The 18,349-nt window shown below is 37.2% G+C and overlaps 1 protein-coding gene across 38 annotated transcripts in view; it reads left to right on the plus strand.

Annotated features, from left to right (window-relative positions):
* Window positions 1-18,349, plus strand: part of SLC38A9 (solute carrier family 38 member 9) — an 84,179-nt gene that overhangs the window by 24,342 nt on the left and 41,488 nt on the right. For 17 of the 38 annotated variants that reach the window (XR_010156922.1, XR_010156923.1, XR_010156921.1 and 14 more), the window contains 4 exons: window positions 13,111-13,243; window positions 15,879-16,000; window positions 16,138-16,201; window positions 16,437-16,530. Coding sequence is in view for 34 of the 38 variants with exons in the window: in XM_009449151.5 (XP_009447426.3) it covers window positions 13,111-13,243; window positions 15,879-16,000; window positions 16,138-16,201; window positions 16,437-16,530 (413 nt within the window). In the remaining 4 variants the exon portion in view is untranslated. Of the gene's footprint in view, window positions 1-10,477; window positions 10,580-12,358; window positions 12,504-12,983; window positions 13,244-15,878; window positions 16,001-16,137; window positions 16,202-16,436; window positions 16,531-18,349 lie in introns of all 38 variants that reach the window. The other 21 variants (XM_063810463.1, XM_063810470.1, XM_063810465.1 and 18 more) reach the window with 9 other exon arrangements.

An 18,349-nucleotide genomic window follows, 5' to 3' on the forward strand; every position in this document is an offset into this window, starting at 1 on the left:
CACACACTGGGGCTTACTGGAAGGTGGAGGGTGGGAGGAGGGAGAGGATGAGGAAAAATAACTGATGGATACTAGGCTTAATGCCTGGGTGATGAAATAATCTGTACAACAAACCCCCATCACACATGTTTGCCTATGTACATAGGCACATCCTGCACGTGTAACCCTGAACTTAAAAGTTAAAAAAAAAAAAAGGTACAGCCATTTTTGAAAACAGTTTGATAGCTCCTCAAATGTTAAATACAGAGCTGTCATATGACCTAGCAATTCTACTTCTAGGTATCTATCCAGAGAATTAAAAACATATGTCTACACAAATACTTGTAAACAAATGTTCCTAACATTCATGATGGTCAAAGTGGAAACAACTCAAATGTCCATCAACTGATGAACAACAATATGTATCAACCTTGAAGACATTATGCTGTGTGAAAGAAGCCACACAAAAAAGACTACATATTGTATGATTCCATTTATATAAACTTTCTAGATTCGGTAAAGCCATAGAAACAGAAAGTAGATTAATGGTTTCCAGGGGCTGGGGAAAGGGGAAAATGGGGTCTGGGACTTCTTTTGGGATGGTAAAAATGTTCTAAAATGGATTATGGTGATGGCTGTACAGTCATCAATCTGTGAATTGACAGATTAAGGAATTTGGGCTGACCAAGTTGTTGAGAATAACTAGAAAAGCTGACAAAATGTTTTTAAAAATATGCTTGAAGACATAGGACAACTAATAAGACAATGTAGAATACCGAGGTCTAAATCAGGAAGAAGACAAAGCCAGAAAGGAGAGCCCAGCATTTCCTCAAGAATATCTGCCAATTCCAGTTTATTAGCTGAGAGGCTTAAAACAGAGCTTTTGGCCAGGCGTGGTGGCTCACATCTGTAATCCCAGCACCTTGGAAGGCCGAGGCAGGTGAATCATCTGAGGTCAGGAGTTCGAGACTAGCCTGGCCAACATGGTGAAACCCTGTCTCTATTAAAAATACAAAAATTAGTTGGGCATGGTGGCAGGCGCCTGTAATCCCAGCTACTCGGGAGGCTGAGGCAGGAGAATCGCTTGAACCCAGGAGGTAGAGACTGCAGTGAGCTGAGATTGCACCACTGCACTCCAGCCTGGGCGACAGAGTGAGACTCCATCTCAGAAAAGCAAACAAACAAACAATAACAACAACAACAAAAACCAGAGTCTTTGCCAGCCTATAGGGCTAGAGGAAGAAAATTTGGAATCCAGGGTCCACTAAGAGAGACTTCACGTAAACTTTAGGTTGGAAGGCCAAAGGCTACAGCCTAGAAATGTGAATGAATTTGAAATAGAATGGCCTCCTTTCAGGAACCGAAGCCCAACTTTAACTCATCTCAATCCCCCAAACTGGATTAAGGTGATCTAGGATTGCTCCTGTCTCAAATTGACTTCCCAAAGCCAATATAAACTCTTTCTAAAGAAAATACTTTAGGTTTCAAGTTATTTATACAGTTTTTTTATTTACAATGTCAGGAACTTGCTAAAAACTAGCCAAGTGTAAGAGAAGCCAGGACAAGATGATTGGAAATTAAGAAACTCAATACACAATAGAAAGAGACTTACAGGTGATCCAGATAATGGAGTTATCAGGAACAGACTTTTAAAGAACTGTCTTTAACATGTTCAAGGAAATGAAAATAAGACTGAGAATTTGGCAGTGACTAGAGATAAATATGAAAAAAATAAATTTGTGGAAAATGTTTTTTCAAAAAGAATCAAATAGAAATTCTGTAATTACAGTACCCAAATTAAGAAATCAGTGACAATAATGAATGTTGACTAGAATGTGGAACAGTGGGAATGCTCATATAGTACTAGAGCAAGTATAAGTACAGTCATTTTGGAAATGAGTTTGTAATTATCTGCTACCATTGAGTATACACCACGTTTATAATCAGTAAAAATGTATGCACATTGCACAAAGGGACATGTAAGAGAATATAAATTAGAATTGATTTATAAGAGCTCCAAAGAAACCCAGATACCCATCACAGGAATGGATAAGTAAATTGTTGTGTTTTTATATAATGGAATGTTATACAGCTATGAACATGAACAGACTGTAGCTACATACAGAATATGGGTGAATGTCACAAAGATAATGTTGGCAAAAGAAGTCAGACAGAAAAATATATATTGTATTATTCTACTTTATGAGAAGTTCGAAAGCAAATGAAACTAATTTCATTCATGTGTGTACATATATGTGTCTAGGAAATGCACTAAAATGTTAACAGTGGTTATTTCTGATAGGTGATTTCATTTTCTTCAATAACTTCTTGATTATCTTAAATGTAGACAATGTGCTACATTTCTAATGAGAACAAATTATTCCGAAAATATGGCATTCCTATAACTTAGGATAAAAATGGTATATACAAAATGAAAAACTCATTTTCTTAAAACTTTGTTTAAATTACCTTGGTAGTCTCAGCTACTCAGGAGGCTAAGGCAAGAGGATTCCTTGAGCCGAGGAGTTTGAGTCCACAGTGCACTATGATCGTGCCTGTGAATAGCCACTGCACTCCAACCTGGACAACATCATGAGACCTCATCTGTAAAACAAACAAAAAAACCTTTTGGTATATTTACTGTATTTACTCCTAGCCTTCTTTTCTATGATGTTTTTAGGTGAGATCACATAGTATATGTAATTTATTGTGCTGCTTTTTCATTTTAAATTTATATTACATGCCATCATTACTTCTGCAAGTTATTTGCTAGTTGTCTGTCTGCCTGCCTCCTTCCCTCTCTTCTTCTCTTCTTCCCCACCTCCCTGCCATCTTTCTTCCCTCCCTCCCTCCCTCTTTTCCTCCTCTGCCTGCCTGCCTTCCTTCCTTCTTCTATTTTTTTGTCAGCAAACATTATGTTCCTTCTGTTTGCCAGACACTTTACTCAAATACAGCTTTACTGAAACACAGCTCCACCCTCCAGTGGGGGAGATGGATACCTAGCAAAAAATAAGGGGTGCTAAATACTTAATTTTATGTGTATAAACACATACACGTTTGTCTGTTTTTGAGGCATGGTCTCATGCCATGCTGGAGTGCAGTGGCACGATCATAGCACCTTGTAACTTTGAACTCCTGGGCTCAAGCAGTCCTCCTGCCTCAGCCTCCCTGGAGGCTGAGACTACAAGTGCATGTCAGGATGCCTGGCTGCTTTTTCTATTTTTTGTAGAGAAAGGGCCTTGCTGTGTTCCCCAAGCTGTTCTTGAACTCCCGGCCTCAATCAGTCCTCATGTTGGGATCACAAGCATGAGCCACCACACCCAGCCTATACATGTATATATTTAGAACTCATTTTTCATTAGGAAAAATACAAATTGAACTCATCCTGTACTAGCATTACCAAGAATCCTGTGGCATACTCCTGTGAGTGACTATGCTATAGGTTCTGGTTGTACCAGGAGTGGAATGAGGCCATATGTAATATTGATGACCAGGTGCCTTGGGAAGGTTTCTGTGCAGGTGCTGCTCTGTGCAAGAACATTTATTGTAGTTGTTTTGGCTGAAGTTGAGGATTTTTTGTTTGGCTTTTGTTTTTAAATGTGAGAGGTAAATTTTGCAAGGGATTAAGCCTAATGACACCTAGGGACATCTGGTTATAAATATTACTAAAGGAAAAACCTATTCAGATGCTCCCTGGCATGGATCTGTTAAGGGCATGTAGGCTCCTCCCTCATTCATCTCCTTTGCCCGTCAAGGAGGAGAGTGGAAGACTCTTTTCCAGATCTGAGTCCTTAAGGGGGCCTTAAGATGGTCTAGGACAGGAGTTGGTAAATTTTTTTCTATAAAGGACACGTTAGTAAATACTTTAGGCTTTGTGGGCATACGGACTCAACTTTGCCATTGTGGAGTGGAAGTAGCCATAGACAAAACATAAGTGCATGGGCCTGGCTGTGTTCCAGTAAAAATTTTATTTACAAAAACAGGACATTTATTAAAACAGGACATGGGCTTGGATTTGTTTTATCAGGCCATAGTGTACCGACCCCTGGTCTGCACAGAAGGACTCTAATGTCAGCAACCATAGGGACTTGTACTTCGTACTGCTGTGACACCCATAGGGATACCTCTTGCCTTGTTTCTGAGGAAGTTAATAAAAAGGTCAGGCTCGTTCACCTTTATTTCAGTCTACCCCCACAGTTCTAATAAAAAATGTTCTGATCAAAATGGCTCTTTGGACAACAAAACAGCAAAACAGTCTCCAGCCTCTCCTAAACCCTGAAGCAAACCTGCAGTCCTTTGGCAAGGTCATCCAAAGATTTTAACTGCCATAAACCATAAGGGTAGAGACTGAAGCTAAGAATGATAGATAAGGGGAAAGTACTGGCTTTCAAACAGTAGTAAAAAGTTGTATGATAAAAATTGTCCTTAAGACTCACTGAAATGCCAAAAGAAGAAATTTGTTTTACAAGCACTCTTCCGTATTAGGAATTCTTTCTAAATATCATCTTAAATTTAAATATACATAATTTAAGAGTGTTTTAATATTAAAATGTTTACATTTTTAATTATTTTAAATGCGGTTATTAGCAGCTTTCTGCATAATTTTTATATCATATTTTGATTTCTTTCTAACAGAGTCTCAAAGATATAAGTATTATAATGAATGGTATGAACAGAATTAAGGTTCATAATATATATTGCAAATTGCTTTCTAGAAACATTGTGCCAACTTATACTTCTACTAGCAATGTGTGAAAGTTCTTATTTCAGCATATACTTTCTAGCACTACTTTTTTCTTTTTTTCCTAAAATATCTCATATTTAGTTTGTAAAACTTTCCTATGGATAAAAATTAGTTGATAGGAGCCAGTTGGCAGGGCAGGTTTCACTTTGAGCTGTTGCCTTTATCTGTTCTGTTATTCTGGGATTGATCTGCAGAATGCGACTAGCAATAGATTCTGATCAGGCTACTACAATATTTGCCATCTGGATTGAAAATACAGCCATCATCTTTTGAATGACCAGTTTGTGTAAACCATTTGTTGACAGTGTCTTTCCAGTGGTAAAGCAGAATTTCTCTTTGTCTGTCTGCCTTTCTTGAGAGCTATGATGAGGATTTCTAAGGCTTGATGTGTAGAATCCTTTCCTTAAGTGCCTTAGTCCATTTGGTGCTGTGTAAGGAATACTTGAGACTGGGTAATTTATAAAGAACAGAAATTTATTTCTCACAATTCTGGAAGCTGAGAAGTCTGAGATCAAGGCACTGGCATTTGATCTGACACGGGCCTTGTTGCTGTGTCATCCATGTCAGAAGAGCTGAAGAACAAGCTAGCCAAATGCTATGCTAAGCCTCTTTTGTAAGGGCCTTAATGAGGGGGGACCCCTCCCGGCCTAATCACCTCCTAAAGGCCCCATCTCTTAATATCATCACATTGGCAATGCCTTAATTTTGGAGGGAACACACTCAAACTATAGCATTAAGATATGGGAAAGGAACAAGAAAGAGTCTACTTTTCTTTGGTGATCTGTTTAAGGAGTAGATGTGTTTCGTTTGCATCACATCTATGTACAGTATTAAAAATAAAATGTATCTCTCTCTCTCTCTCTCTCTCTATATATATATACACTGAAACCTTTACTGTCTTTCATTGTCTTTCTAGTTTTTAAGGATAGGAAATTTTAGTTAAAATGCTAGCCTGGCATTTTTCTTATTCCCCACTTTTATTTCCCCCATGGGGAATTGGGTTATGAAACTGGAAATTTTATTAATTTTCCAGAAATTGTTCTGGTGGGTTTGTGTAAGGAGGAGAGTAATAACTGGCATGGCATTACAGTTACTCTTTATTTATAATTAAGACATGCTCTTTATTTCAAAATATTAAGTTAATAATACTCTTAACTTATTGCACTTAAGTGGATTGAGACAATTTGTGATTTATTTTGACATCCTAATAAAGTGGATAAAAGGAGAAGCTGCTTGGAAAACTTTCCCACTTGGGAATTTTTTCCACATTCCTAATTTTCCTTTGTGGAATGTCACTCACCATTTCCCATTTGGAACTGCTGTTTCTAGATAGTAGATGGAATGGAGTGGTTGCAGTGGTGGTGGTGGTGTTACTGTTTACATCAACCTAGAGAAAAATGGAAGCATCTTAACTTGGTTAAAATGTTTCTGTTGTTTATAGAATTCTTTAAGCCTCATTCCAGTGCTGCTGCTATTTAAAAAAAAAAAAAACTAAAAACTTGCATTTCTTTTACTGATCATTTTGTAGACATAAAAATAAGAGATTCTCAGCATAGTAGAATTTTTAAAAATTAATGGATTTTTTTAAAACCAAAATTTAAGAACATAAATTGCATTGAAAAGAATTTTGAAATTTATTCTCAGCAGAATCTGTAATAAAATACACGGGCCGGAGAATTAATTTTCAGGTCAAGTTCTTTGTCTATATGTTGTTGATGAAGTTGTTTTCTTTCAGCTAAGTAACAGTTTGGAATTCTAAAACAGAGAACTCATAATCTTCAACCAAGTGTTTATTAACATTTACTTTCTTCAAAAGCTTTTTCACCATGCCACTTAGTTAAAAAAAAAATAACAATCTTAAAAAAATGAGACTGCTTATGTGTGTGTGCATGCACATATTCATTTGCAAATTATGTACATATACTTCTATACTTACATATTATATTCTCTATAAAACATAATAGAAATTTTTAATTATTAGAAAGACATAATCAATCTTGATAAAATTAACTTTAAATTTGATTTATTGGCAGTATAGTCAATTTTTTGTTTTCACTTTAACATTGTAATAGTCTTTATTTTTTAATAGTTTTTCACACAGTAATTTAAACTGATTCAAAGTTTACTCCAGGCCAGGCACAGTGGCTCATGCCTGTAATCTCAACATTTTGGGAGGCCAAGGTAGGAGGATTACTTGAGGCCAGGAGTTAAGACCAACCTGGGCAATATAGCAAGACCTCATCTCTACAAAAAATTTAAAAAATTAATCAGGCATGTGGCACATGCCTGTAGTCCCAGCTACTCGGGAGGCTGAGGCAGGAGGATTACTTGAGCCCAGGAGTTCAAGGTAATAGTGAGCCGATGATCATACCGCCACTACACTCTAACCTGGGTGACAGAGCAAGACCCTGTCTCAAAAAAAAAAAAAAAAAAAAAAAAGTTCATTTCAGTCTTATCCAACAATTACATGTGATGTTTTTTGTTGAAATTTGCATGATGAATTTTCATCCTCCATAATATCATTCAATTCTTACAGTTAGTGATTGCAGTACTAGTTTGTATATTTAGTATTCCATGCTATTTTTTAAGCTCAAAATACTAGTGTTTTCATTGATTTAATACTGTTAATTTAGAAACAACCAGTAATTGGCTGGGCACAGTGGCTCATGCCTGTAATCCCAGCACTTTGGGAGGCGAAGGCGGGTGGCACACCTGAGGTCAGGAGCCTGAGATCAGCCTGGCCAACATAGTGAAACCTTGTCTCTACTAAAAATACAAAATTAGCTGGGTGTGGTGGCACATGCCTATAGTCCCAGCTACTCAGGAGACTGAGACAGGAGAATTGCTTGAACCCGGGAGGTGGAGGCTGCAGTGAGCTGAGATTGTGCCACTGCTCTCCATCCTGGGCAAGACAGAACAAGACTGTCTCAAAAAAAAAAAAAAAAAAAAAACCAGTAACCTTGTTCACCTTTTGTGGTTTTCTGTCTAGTCTGAGTTTTTCTCTCTAGCCTGTCCCCTAAGCTCTCCTCTCTTCTACTTTTCTGCCTTCCCCTTCATTTCTGACACCCTCCTAGCTCTACTTTACCACCCAATTGTTCCAGCCACTACCCTCCCTCCCAACACACTACACACACACACACACACACAAAAGAAAAAAAAAGTATTGATTTAGAGGGACCCCTCAGAAGGTGGCAAGTCTCTCTGTTGGGGGAAGGAGAAGAGTTGATAGACAGAACAATTCTTGGGCAGGCATGTTGGCTCACACCTGTAATTCCAGCATTTTGGGAGACAGAGGCAGGAGGATCAGTTGAGATCAGCCTGGGCAACATAACAGCCCCATCTCTACCAAAAAAAAAAAAAAAATTTTTTTTTTTAATTAGCTGGGCACGGTGGTGCACACCTGGAGTCCTAGCTTCTTGGGAGGCTGAGGCAAGAGGATCACTTGAGCCTCTTGTTGCTGCTGCGAGCTATCAGCGCACCACGGTACTCTAGTCTGGGTGACACAATGGAATCCTATCTCAAAACAAACAAACAAAAAAAGACCTACAATTCAGTAGCTTCTGTACAGAGTGAAGGAGCTGCCTAGCTGATCTGAAAGTTCCATTGGAGGAGTACTAAACACTTTAGGAAGGTCCTGACGTCTTTCTGGACTGATTACTTGAGAGGTGTCATTTTGAAAGACACACTGGGTGGAAGTTTACAGAGGGTAAAGAAGCATTGCATACAGTCATATTGAATACTTTACATTAGAATCATAACTGTTTAATGTTTATGTTTTTATTTTTTAATGTTTAAGTTTTTATATATTAATGTTTTATTTGATACTTTATAATGTTTGTAAATTTCCACATTTGAAGTATGTTGAGTATTTAATTTCACTGATTTCTAAACATTGTTATACTTCTGCACACTTTTCAATTAAAATATTAGTATTAATACTTGCATTACATGGAGTAAATACCTGGACACTGGTAGTGCAATTTGCTTTAGAATTATAATTATTACTTTGATTTTTCTGTCATGTTTAATGTCAGGTTCAAAGACCATTTAAATTCTTCATTTGGAAGTTTTTAAATCTTAGAAAATTTTGAATCCATGTGTGTGAAATTGCAGATGGGAGTTTTTATTGGTGACGGACATGTTCAGCAATAAAACCATCTAACAATGGAAACATTTCTAAACATTTATTATCAGAATGTTCTTTGTGTAACATGTTTTTTTTTTAAAGCAACTACTTTCTCAGACGATTAAAATACCATCTTTATCTTGAAGGGAGATAAATTAAGTATATGGGATGGGGTTGTTTTTGTTTTTAATGTCTGCTGTGTACCTACGTAGCATACTATTGACACCTATGTGTCGTCGTAGAAAAAGTCTTCAAATTCGGAGCAGTTGTTTCTTGTAGAAGAAAAATAGGTAGCTTGTTTAAGTTTGCCACAACATAACCAATAAATTTCTGTATGATACAAAATATTTTTGAGTCTCTCTCAATCTCTCTACTAAATTTTGAAAGGATGTGTCCACTTAAAATCTATTTTTAAAGGCTTATCTTTGATATATCACATGTACAAAGAAGTGCATTGTATATGTACAATTTAAGAAATTTATAGGCCAGTACGGTAACTCTTGCCTATAATCCCAACACTTTGGGAGGCCAAGACAGGAGGATTGCTTGTGCCAGAAGTTTGAGACCAGCCTGGGCAATATGGCGAGACCCTGTCTCTATAAAAAAATTTTTTTTAATTAGACGGGCATGGTGGTGTGCGCCTGTGGTCCCAGATACTTGGGAGGCTGAGGCTGAGGCAGGAAAGTTGCTTGAGCCCAGATGGCTGAGGCTGCAGTAAGCCATGTTAATGCCACTGCACTCTGGCCTAGGCAATAGAGTAAAATCCTGTCTCAAAAAGAAAGTAAGAAAGAAAGAATAATAAAGCCAACACCCATCCAAGCAACATAAGGTCAAAACACAGCAGTAACCTAAAAGTTCTCCATGTGTCCTTCACCAAACACATCCTCCATCCTCCCTAGGGATGACCACTATCTTGACTTTGTATAATAATTTCCCTATGCTTTATAATAGTTTTATTGTCTGTATATCCCTAAATACTGAATTCAGTTGTACCTGGTTTTGTACCTCATTTGGGGTACAGACCTTCTTAAGAGTGATGGCATTGTTATTAAATTTCAGAGAAGCATAACTGGTCAGTAGGAGGGTGGAGACAGATGTATAAGCCAAAAATTTTTAAGGAATTTAAGGAGTGGAACCTAGAAAAGGTGTTAGGTAGAAATAAGGTTTCTCTGTTTATACATGTATTAAATGAAAATATGAGGTTTGACTCATATTTTAAAATATTTTGTACGTTTTGCTTAATATTAAAAGCATTTTTTTCTGTGGCATGACCATAAATATTTATAAGGTAAGACAAATATGACTTCTTTATTTTTAGTGTGGCACAGCTGAACTACATTTCAAATGAGAAGTAACATTGATAGGGAGCAGTAATGTGAAACTATGTTCAAAAAAAGAAAGCCCAAGTTTCAAAAGTCTTATTCTGAATATTGTTCTCTGTATAGTATTGTTTAATTTTAAAAGTGTTTTCAGATCCAACTAAAGTTCAATTTAAAAATATAGTTTATATTTTTTCTTCCCAAATGAAGCTTTAAGCATATGTTTCTAATAATTCAGTTAAATATGCTGTTGTATATTTTTTGAAGAGAATCTGTTTTGAAAAGATTCCAAAATATTTGTTTGAACAGGCACTCAGCATCTCGATGAAAACTGTTGGAAAAGAAAAACTTTCAGAGTCATTCTGCCCTCAGAGTAGTCAAGCCAACTAAACTGGTACAGTTAACACTTCTGTAAGAAACCAGGAGCCAAGAAATTTAGCACTTCCTGACTGCTTTTCAGCAAGCAGGCCTCAAACCAACTTAGTGGTTGGAACCAATAATATTGAATTTTTAAAGTAAAAGGCTAGCAGTAGAACATCTACATCTCTTTCTATCAGTATGATATTTATCAGTCTCTTTTGGTAATCCATGACTAGTTTCAATCTTTGCCTTATGTTGGTATTAAAGCTATCATTCTTTCTTGAATTTTGTAGGGCATCATTTTTGCAAAGCAAAAAGAGAATGCACTATAGAGTGTGACCCCAGGTATAATTAAACCATCTGCCAGATATAAATATTTTTATGTTGCTTTTTAGTACCACTGAGTGTCATAGTGGAGATGCAAATTATATTGGACATCATAATGCTTTGGGATAATTGGTAGTTACAGCAGACTACCAAATTTACAAGTAGGGATTGCTTTTTCAGCTTCTGATCCATTCATTTTTATTATATCTCTTTGAAATATATTGACACCACTTAATTCACTTAACAATAATATGCTTATTGTCTTAGTTCCTTTTATTCTGCTGTAACAGAATACCTGAGACTGGGTAATTTTAAAAGAACAGAGATTTATTTCTTATAGTTCTGGAGACTGGGAAGTCCAAGGTCAAAGGGCCCACATGTAGGGAGGGACTTCTTGCTTATCACCACATTGTGGAAGGGCCAAAGAGTACGTGAGAGAAGGTAGGGGGAAGGAAGGGAACTGAACTCATTCTTTTACCAGGATCCCACTCCTATGATATTAACCTGCTCCCAAGATAACGTCATTAATCTGTTTGTGAACTCAGAGCCCTCATGACCTAATCACCTCTTAAAGGTCCCACTGTTGGGACTGTTACATTGGAGATTTTCTTCCAACACATAAACTTTGGGGGACATATTCAAACCACAGCACTAGTATATATAATATGTCATATTGATCCCTTTATCCACATATTTGCTCTATAAGTGCTCTATTTACATATTCATTGAGTTGACCTATATAGTACCCAGCATATTTAGGTTTTGCGGTAGAGAACAAATAATAAAAGATTCAAAGATTCTGTATGCTAACTAGAGAGATAAAACTAAGTTTAACACCTCTGCTACCATTTCTCAAATATCACAGAATTAATAAGAAAAATAGCAGAAATTAAATGTTCAGTCACTTGGTTTTTCAAGTACTTCCCACAAGATTAGATTAACGGCTGGGTGAGGTAGCTTATGCCTGTAATCCCAACTCTTTGGGAGGCCAAGGCAGGTGGATCACCTGAGGTCAGGAGTTGGAGACCAGCCTGGCCAACATGGTGAAATCCTGTCTCTACTAAAAATACAAAAATTAGTCAGGCATGGTGGTGCACACCTGTAGTCCCAGCTACTCTGGAGGCTGAGGCCAGAAAATTGCTTGAACCCAGGAGGTGGAGGTTGCAGTGAGCTGAGATCGCGCCACTGCACTCCAGCCTAGGTGATAGAGTGAGACTCTGTCTCAAAAAAAAAAAAAAAAAGATTAGATTAACAGTATCTCCAGAAATGGTTACCATATGTTACTACATTTTAAGTTTCTTTCAGAACCATAAGTATAGAGGAGTTATGTGGAACCAATGATAAATCTGGAATTTTTTTCTTCTTTCTTTGGATCTGTGCCTGAAATGGCAAATTATGTGCAATTTGGGGCACAGTGTCACTTATGATTTCAAGGAGCCTAAGAATCAGCAGAGGGATACAGTCTTTTGATAAAACTCTGCCTGGTCTTTTCATTTTGGATAGTATATTACTGGAAACTTCAGAAGAAAATGAGGGAGTTTCAGAAAGGAACTGAAGAGGTTGATGACTGAAAAGGATGATTGAACACCAAAATCTGCAGTTGATTAGGATGCAGACGTGGAAAGGAAGCATGTATATAAATAAAAGGGTATGTTACTAAAATCCGCAAAAAGTAGAATGAGGCAAAATATCTCCATTGTCATGATGTTCCATTTTATACTGAGTTGGATAAGTCTCATAAGGGATCTGATAGTTGAGGTCACTAATCCTTAATACATGAACCAAGGAATAAGAATTCTGTTTATCATAAGAAATAACTTGGGCCCATAAGGAAGGAGTAGAGACTCTTCAGGAGAGGGACATTTTAGTCCATAATTTCTCTGATTTAGTGCCAAAAGCTTTTTTGAGAGACTATTCAAAGCTGTCTTAAGTTTCATTGTTGGAAATTGATAGCTGCTATATTTCTTTTTAATAACTGTTTTAAGTTCTTTCTGTTTTGTCTTCTCGGTTGCTAAATTCCTGAAGATTACAAAAAAGTGTGCTTAAAGTAAAAGTGTTATGAGACAAAAGCTTTATTCTGTGGATAGGATAATACTTCTTTTGTGACATTTTCTGTTTGCACCAAAAGTGAGAAGTCAATGCCTTGCCTTTGTGCATCCCATTACTAATGGAGGATAAGAAGTTATTTTCTTCAAAGGCTGACTTCCAGAATTTTTGGCTGAACACTTTCTGTCAAGTGTATATTCCCTTTGTAGGCCTTTCTGTATAGAGCCTACAAACATCGTGAATGTGAATCATGTCATTCAGAGGGTTAGTGACCATGCCTCTGCCATGAACAAGAGAATTCATTACTACAGCCGGCTCACCACTCCTGCAGACAAGGCACTGGTAAGAGACAAAACATTACTAATAGTCTAAAATTCAGTTGAAATGAACAGTGAACAATATAAGCCAGGGCACCTCCCAGTGATTGAACTTCTTTCTGACTGTATTTCAAGGACAGCATCATGCAAAGTCAAAGATAGTAATTAACACACATCCTACATCTCAGGCCAGTTCATTCTTATCTAAATTTGAAACAATGTTTCTATGTTGACAACAACCTGGAGATTTTTTTGGATTAAATTCTCCTGATCCCCATTCCCCAAATCTCTGAGGAGGATAAATTACTTTTGAAATGGCAAGTTAGGCCATTGACTAATAGCAAATAATAACATGTTCTGCTTAGTGTGGACAATTTTAACTTTGAAGCTGTAAGGGAAATATTTTTTTAGAAATTTTCTACAAGAATGGGAAACTGGCCAAGCACAGTGACTCACTCCTGTAATCTCAGCATTTTGGGAGGCCAAGGCAAGAGGATCACTTGAGCCCAGGGGTTCAAGACCAGCCTGGAGAAGATGGTGAAACCCTGTCTCTACAAAAAAAAAATTTTTAAATTAGCCAAGCATGATGGCTCGCACCTATAGTTCCAGCTACTTGGGAGGCTGAGACAGGAGGATCCCTTGAGCCCAGGATGGATCCCTTGAGGATGCAGTGAGCTGTGATTGTGCCACTGCATCCCACCCAGACTGAGCAAAAGAGTGTGACCCATCTCTTTTTTTTTGAGATGGAGTGTCGCTCTATCACCCAGGCTGGAGTGCAGTGGCGCAATCTCGGCTCACCACAACCTCTGCCTCCTGGGTTCCAGCCATTCTCCTGCCTCAGCCTCCTGAGTAGCTGGGGTTACAGGTGTGCGCCACCACGCCTGGCTCATTTTTGTATTTTGAGTAGAGACACGGTTTCACCATGTTGGCCAGGCTGGTCTTGAACTCCTGACCTCGTGACCCACCCACCTCAGCCTCCCAAAGTGCTGGGATTACAGGCGTGAGCCACTGTGCCCGGCCATGTGACCCCATCTCTTAAAAAAAAAAAAAAAAAAAAGAATGGGAAACTGAAATATGTACACGTAAATATAGTAGTTTCTTATTTAGCATTATTCTTTTATTGATCAAAACCAGGAGTCAAAGGGCCAGATACTAAATGTCTTAGACTTTGAGGTCACATGATATTCTTCATTTTGTTTATGATCATCAAAATTATAAATTATAAAAACCATTCTCAGGAAAGAGGCTGTATAATAATCAGGTTGAAACCAGATTTGGCCTATGGGCCAGAGTTTGTCGACCCTTGATCTTCTAAAAATCTCTATTACTATTTTAGGATAAAAAATATGTAAGTAATTTGGTAGTTTATAAAAACTACCGCATATGAGATAGTCAGAAACTTGCAAGTTTAACTGAAAATAAGAACATTCTGGGAGAAAACAGGATTTTGAAATTAGTATTATTAATAAAAAGAAGAGAACCAACATTCATTAACATTTAATAAGGACCAGTGATTGGACATCACTGGAATGTAGCTATCTCATTTAAGCCTAAACAATAGCTATGTGAAATAAATATTAAGATTTCCTCTTGTATGGCCAAAATAGGGATTTCCAAAATGTTCTGGGTAGGATAATTTTTTTCCCAATTTTTTTTTCGGCTTTTTCCCCTTAGGCCTTGACATCAGTAGTTGTGGCAAAGTCTTAGTTCCATAATGGAATTACTTAAGCCCTTGGAGGAGTAGAGATAATCCTGTATCTCTGGGTCTAGTTGAGACCTTCTAGAGGCTCTGCTCTTGGAAACAAACCTCCAAGATTCCAGATGAGCAAGTTTATACCTGCATGTATATTGTTTGCCTGGAAATAGAGTCAGCATGTGCACCAAAGTTGAATGCCATTTGTTAACTGACACTGAGATGAGTCTAGGAAGTCAAAGTATATAAACAGTGATGTAAAATTAACAATGATATAACCATTCTTAATGAATGTGTGTATACAACCACACTCGTTTTCTGAAAATCCCAAAACTATTTTGGATTTTTAAACTCTTGCTTTTTTAGTTAGATTTTCTATATTTGAAAAATAATTTTTAAATTCACTAATCAGGGATGCATAGTACTTGCATCCACACTCGTTTTCTGAAAATTCCAAAATTATTTTGGGTTTTTAAAACTTTTGCTTTTTTAGTTAGATTTTCTATATTTGAAAAGTCATTTTTTAATTCACTAATCAGGGATTCATAGTACTTGTTTATGATAGTTAAAATGTGTCTAGAGGGCCAGGCGTGGTGGCTTACGCCTGTAATCCCAGCACTTTGGGAGGCCGAGGCGGGTGGATCATGAGGTCAGGAGATCGAGACCATCCTGGCTAACATGGTGAAACCCTGTCTCTACAAAAAAATACAAAAAATTAGCCAGGCATGGTTGTGGGCACCTGTAGTCCCAGCTACTCGGGAGGCTGAGGCAGGAGAATGGCGTGAACCCAGGAGGCGGTGCTTGCAGTGAGCTGAGATCGCGTCACGGCACTCCAGCCTGGGTGACAGGGCGAGACTCCGTTCAAAAGAAAAAAAAAGGTGTCTAGAGTCAGGTGTTCTGATGTGTAACAAATATCCTATTTTGCATTTCCTGGTTCTGAAATTTATCTATGTTTCCTTTTTACCAGATTGCCCCAGACCATGTAGTTCCAGCTCCAGAAGAGTGCTATGTGTATAGTCCATTGGGCTCTGCTTATAAACTTCAAAGTTACACTGAAGGATACGGTAAAAACACCAGTTTAGTAACCATGTGAGTGAAACTGCTTTTTGGAGCATGACTTAAACTGTATATGAATGAAAATTACTGGTTTTTTAAATTTTTGTCTCAATTAAAATGTTTGAAGAGTGAAACTCCATTTTTTTACTGCTATTACTCTGTGTTTTCAGTTTTATGATTTGGAATACCATGATGGGAACATCTATACTAAGCATTCCTTGGGGCATAAAACAGGTAATACTAATTTTTCAGCACACTTTTTGCCTAAATGTTTTTCTCTTTATATTGTAAGTTTTATAACAGAGGTTTTAATAAATCTACATAAAATTCATTAAAGAAAATAGATGGTTATATTTAGTTTTTCATGAGTTGTCAAGTTTTTATCATGATTGTTTAGGGTAAAATAATTGCATATGAATTTATGCTTACATGATGATATATGCTGTTTTATACTTTTATTTTTAAACAGGCTGGATTTACTACTGGAATGTGTGTCATCATACTGATGGGCCTTTTAACACTTTATTGCTGCTACAGAGTAGTGAAATCACGGACTATGATGTGTAAGAATTTGACACAGTGACAATAGATTATGGGTATTAATAAGCATTTCCCTTTGAGGCAGATCACTAGTGTGTATATGCCACATGTGTGTCAGCTGTCTACTTTGTACCTAAAGATTTACTTCTGTAATTCATCGCTTTCAGCTAAATTGATTTGCTAATAATATTTAGTGGCTGCTTTTGAAATTCAGAGAAGCTGGGAGTTATTTGCAGAGTGCATTCACTTTGGTGCTAGTTTCTTCATAAGAATCATTTAAAAACTCGTATTTATAAAATAATGTCTTTGCCAAAACTAAATTGAGAATTCTGTGCTTCCTGTCAGTTAATGGTGACTTGTTTTGACCTATTCATACCAAAAGATCTAAATGTTAGAATCTGCTAAAAGTAGAAATTATAACTAGAAAAATATGAAAATGTAAGCAACTCCCTAGTAATGAATATTTGAAGTTGTGTGAACACCTTACCTCTACTCATATCTACAAATTCTGGATCAGGGAAATATCTTTTTTAGGTTGTTTTAAAGTAGTCTAGGACCTAAACAAACATGCATTATTTCATTAAATCTTAGCAAGTATGAATCAACGGCCAGACTTTGCCTCCAGTTTTTTTCTGTGCCTACTAAGCAGCTTCCTTCTTTATGTTAACCAGATCTCCTATTAGTCACTGGGCAAGTATTTGTTTAAAAGTCTTGAGAAGCCAGACCTGGTGGTGTGTGTCTGTAGCCCTAGCAACTCAGGAGGCATAGGTGGGAAGATCACTTTAGCCCAGGAGTTTGGGGCCAGCCTTGGCACTGTAGCAATACTTCATCTTAAAAAATAAAAAATAAATAAAAAATAAAAAAGTCTTGAGAGAAGATTCATTCTGGTTTCTAAATGGTAAGAGGAGATAATTTTAGCCTCTGGTTTCTAAGGCAAATTGTGGCTGAACTTGGAAGACTTCTTTAAATGTATACAGTAAGTTCATGTCTTATCTAATTCAGCATCTCATTTAAAATTGGAACAGAGCCCCCACAGAGTTCTCTCTATAACTGATTTTTCTTTTATTTTCCTTTTTTTTGGAGACAGGATCTCACTGTCACCCAGGCTGGAATGCAGCAGCGCTATCACAGCTCACTGCTGCCCGGACCTCCCGGGCACAGGTGATTCTCCCACCTCAGCCTCCCAGGTAGCTGGGACTACAGGTGCATACCACCATGCCCAGTTAATTTTTTGTATTTTTCATAGAGACAGGGTTTCACCATGTTGCTCAAGTTGGTCTCGAACTACTGGGCTCAAGTGATCTGCTCACCTCTGCCTCCCAAAATGCTGGGATTATTGGCTCTATAACTGTTAACTTCCATGTTATTAAACTACTCCACACCATTTAAAAAGAAGAGAGGCTGAGGCACGAGAATTGCTTGAACCCAGGAAGTGGAGCTTGCAGTGAGCCAAGATTGTGCCACTGCACTTCAGCCTGGGTGATGGAGTGAAACTCTGTCTTAAAATAAAATAAAATAAAAAGAATAAAAAGAAGAACTTCCACCAATTCATTTTACAAAGTCCACACACCCCTAACACAAAGCCTGACACTACCAAAAAGAAAGAAAATAATATAGAGACGTAAAATTTATTTGTAAAACATTATCATATAGAATCCAATAGTATATCAAAACAATATCCTGTGTCTAAGATAAGGTTTATTCCAGTAATGCAAGGATGTTTCATTATTAAGAAATCCAACATAATTCACTACATTAGCAAATTAAAGAAAAATTCATAATTACATCAATAGATATCAAAAAGGCACTTAATAGAATTCAGCACCTGTTTCTGATTAAAAC

Source organism: Pan troglodytes, chromosome 4 (genome assembly GCF_028858775.2).
Source record: "Pan troglodytes isolate AG18354 chromosome 4, NHGRI_mPanTro3-v2.0_pri, whole genome shotgun sequence".
Taxonomy (NCBI): Eukaryota; Metazoa; Chordata; class Mammalia; order Primates; family Hominidae; genus Pan; species Pan troglodytes.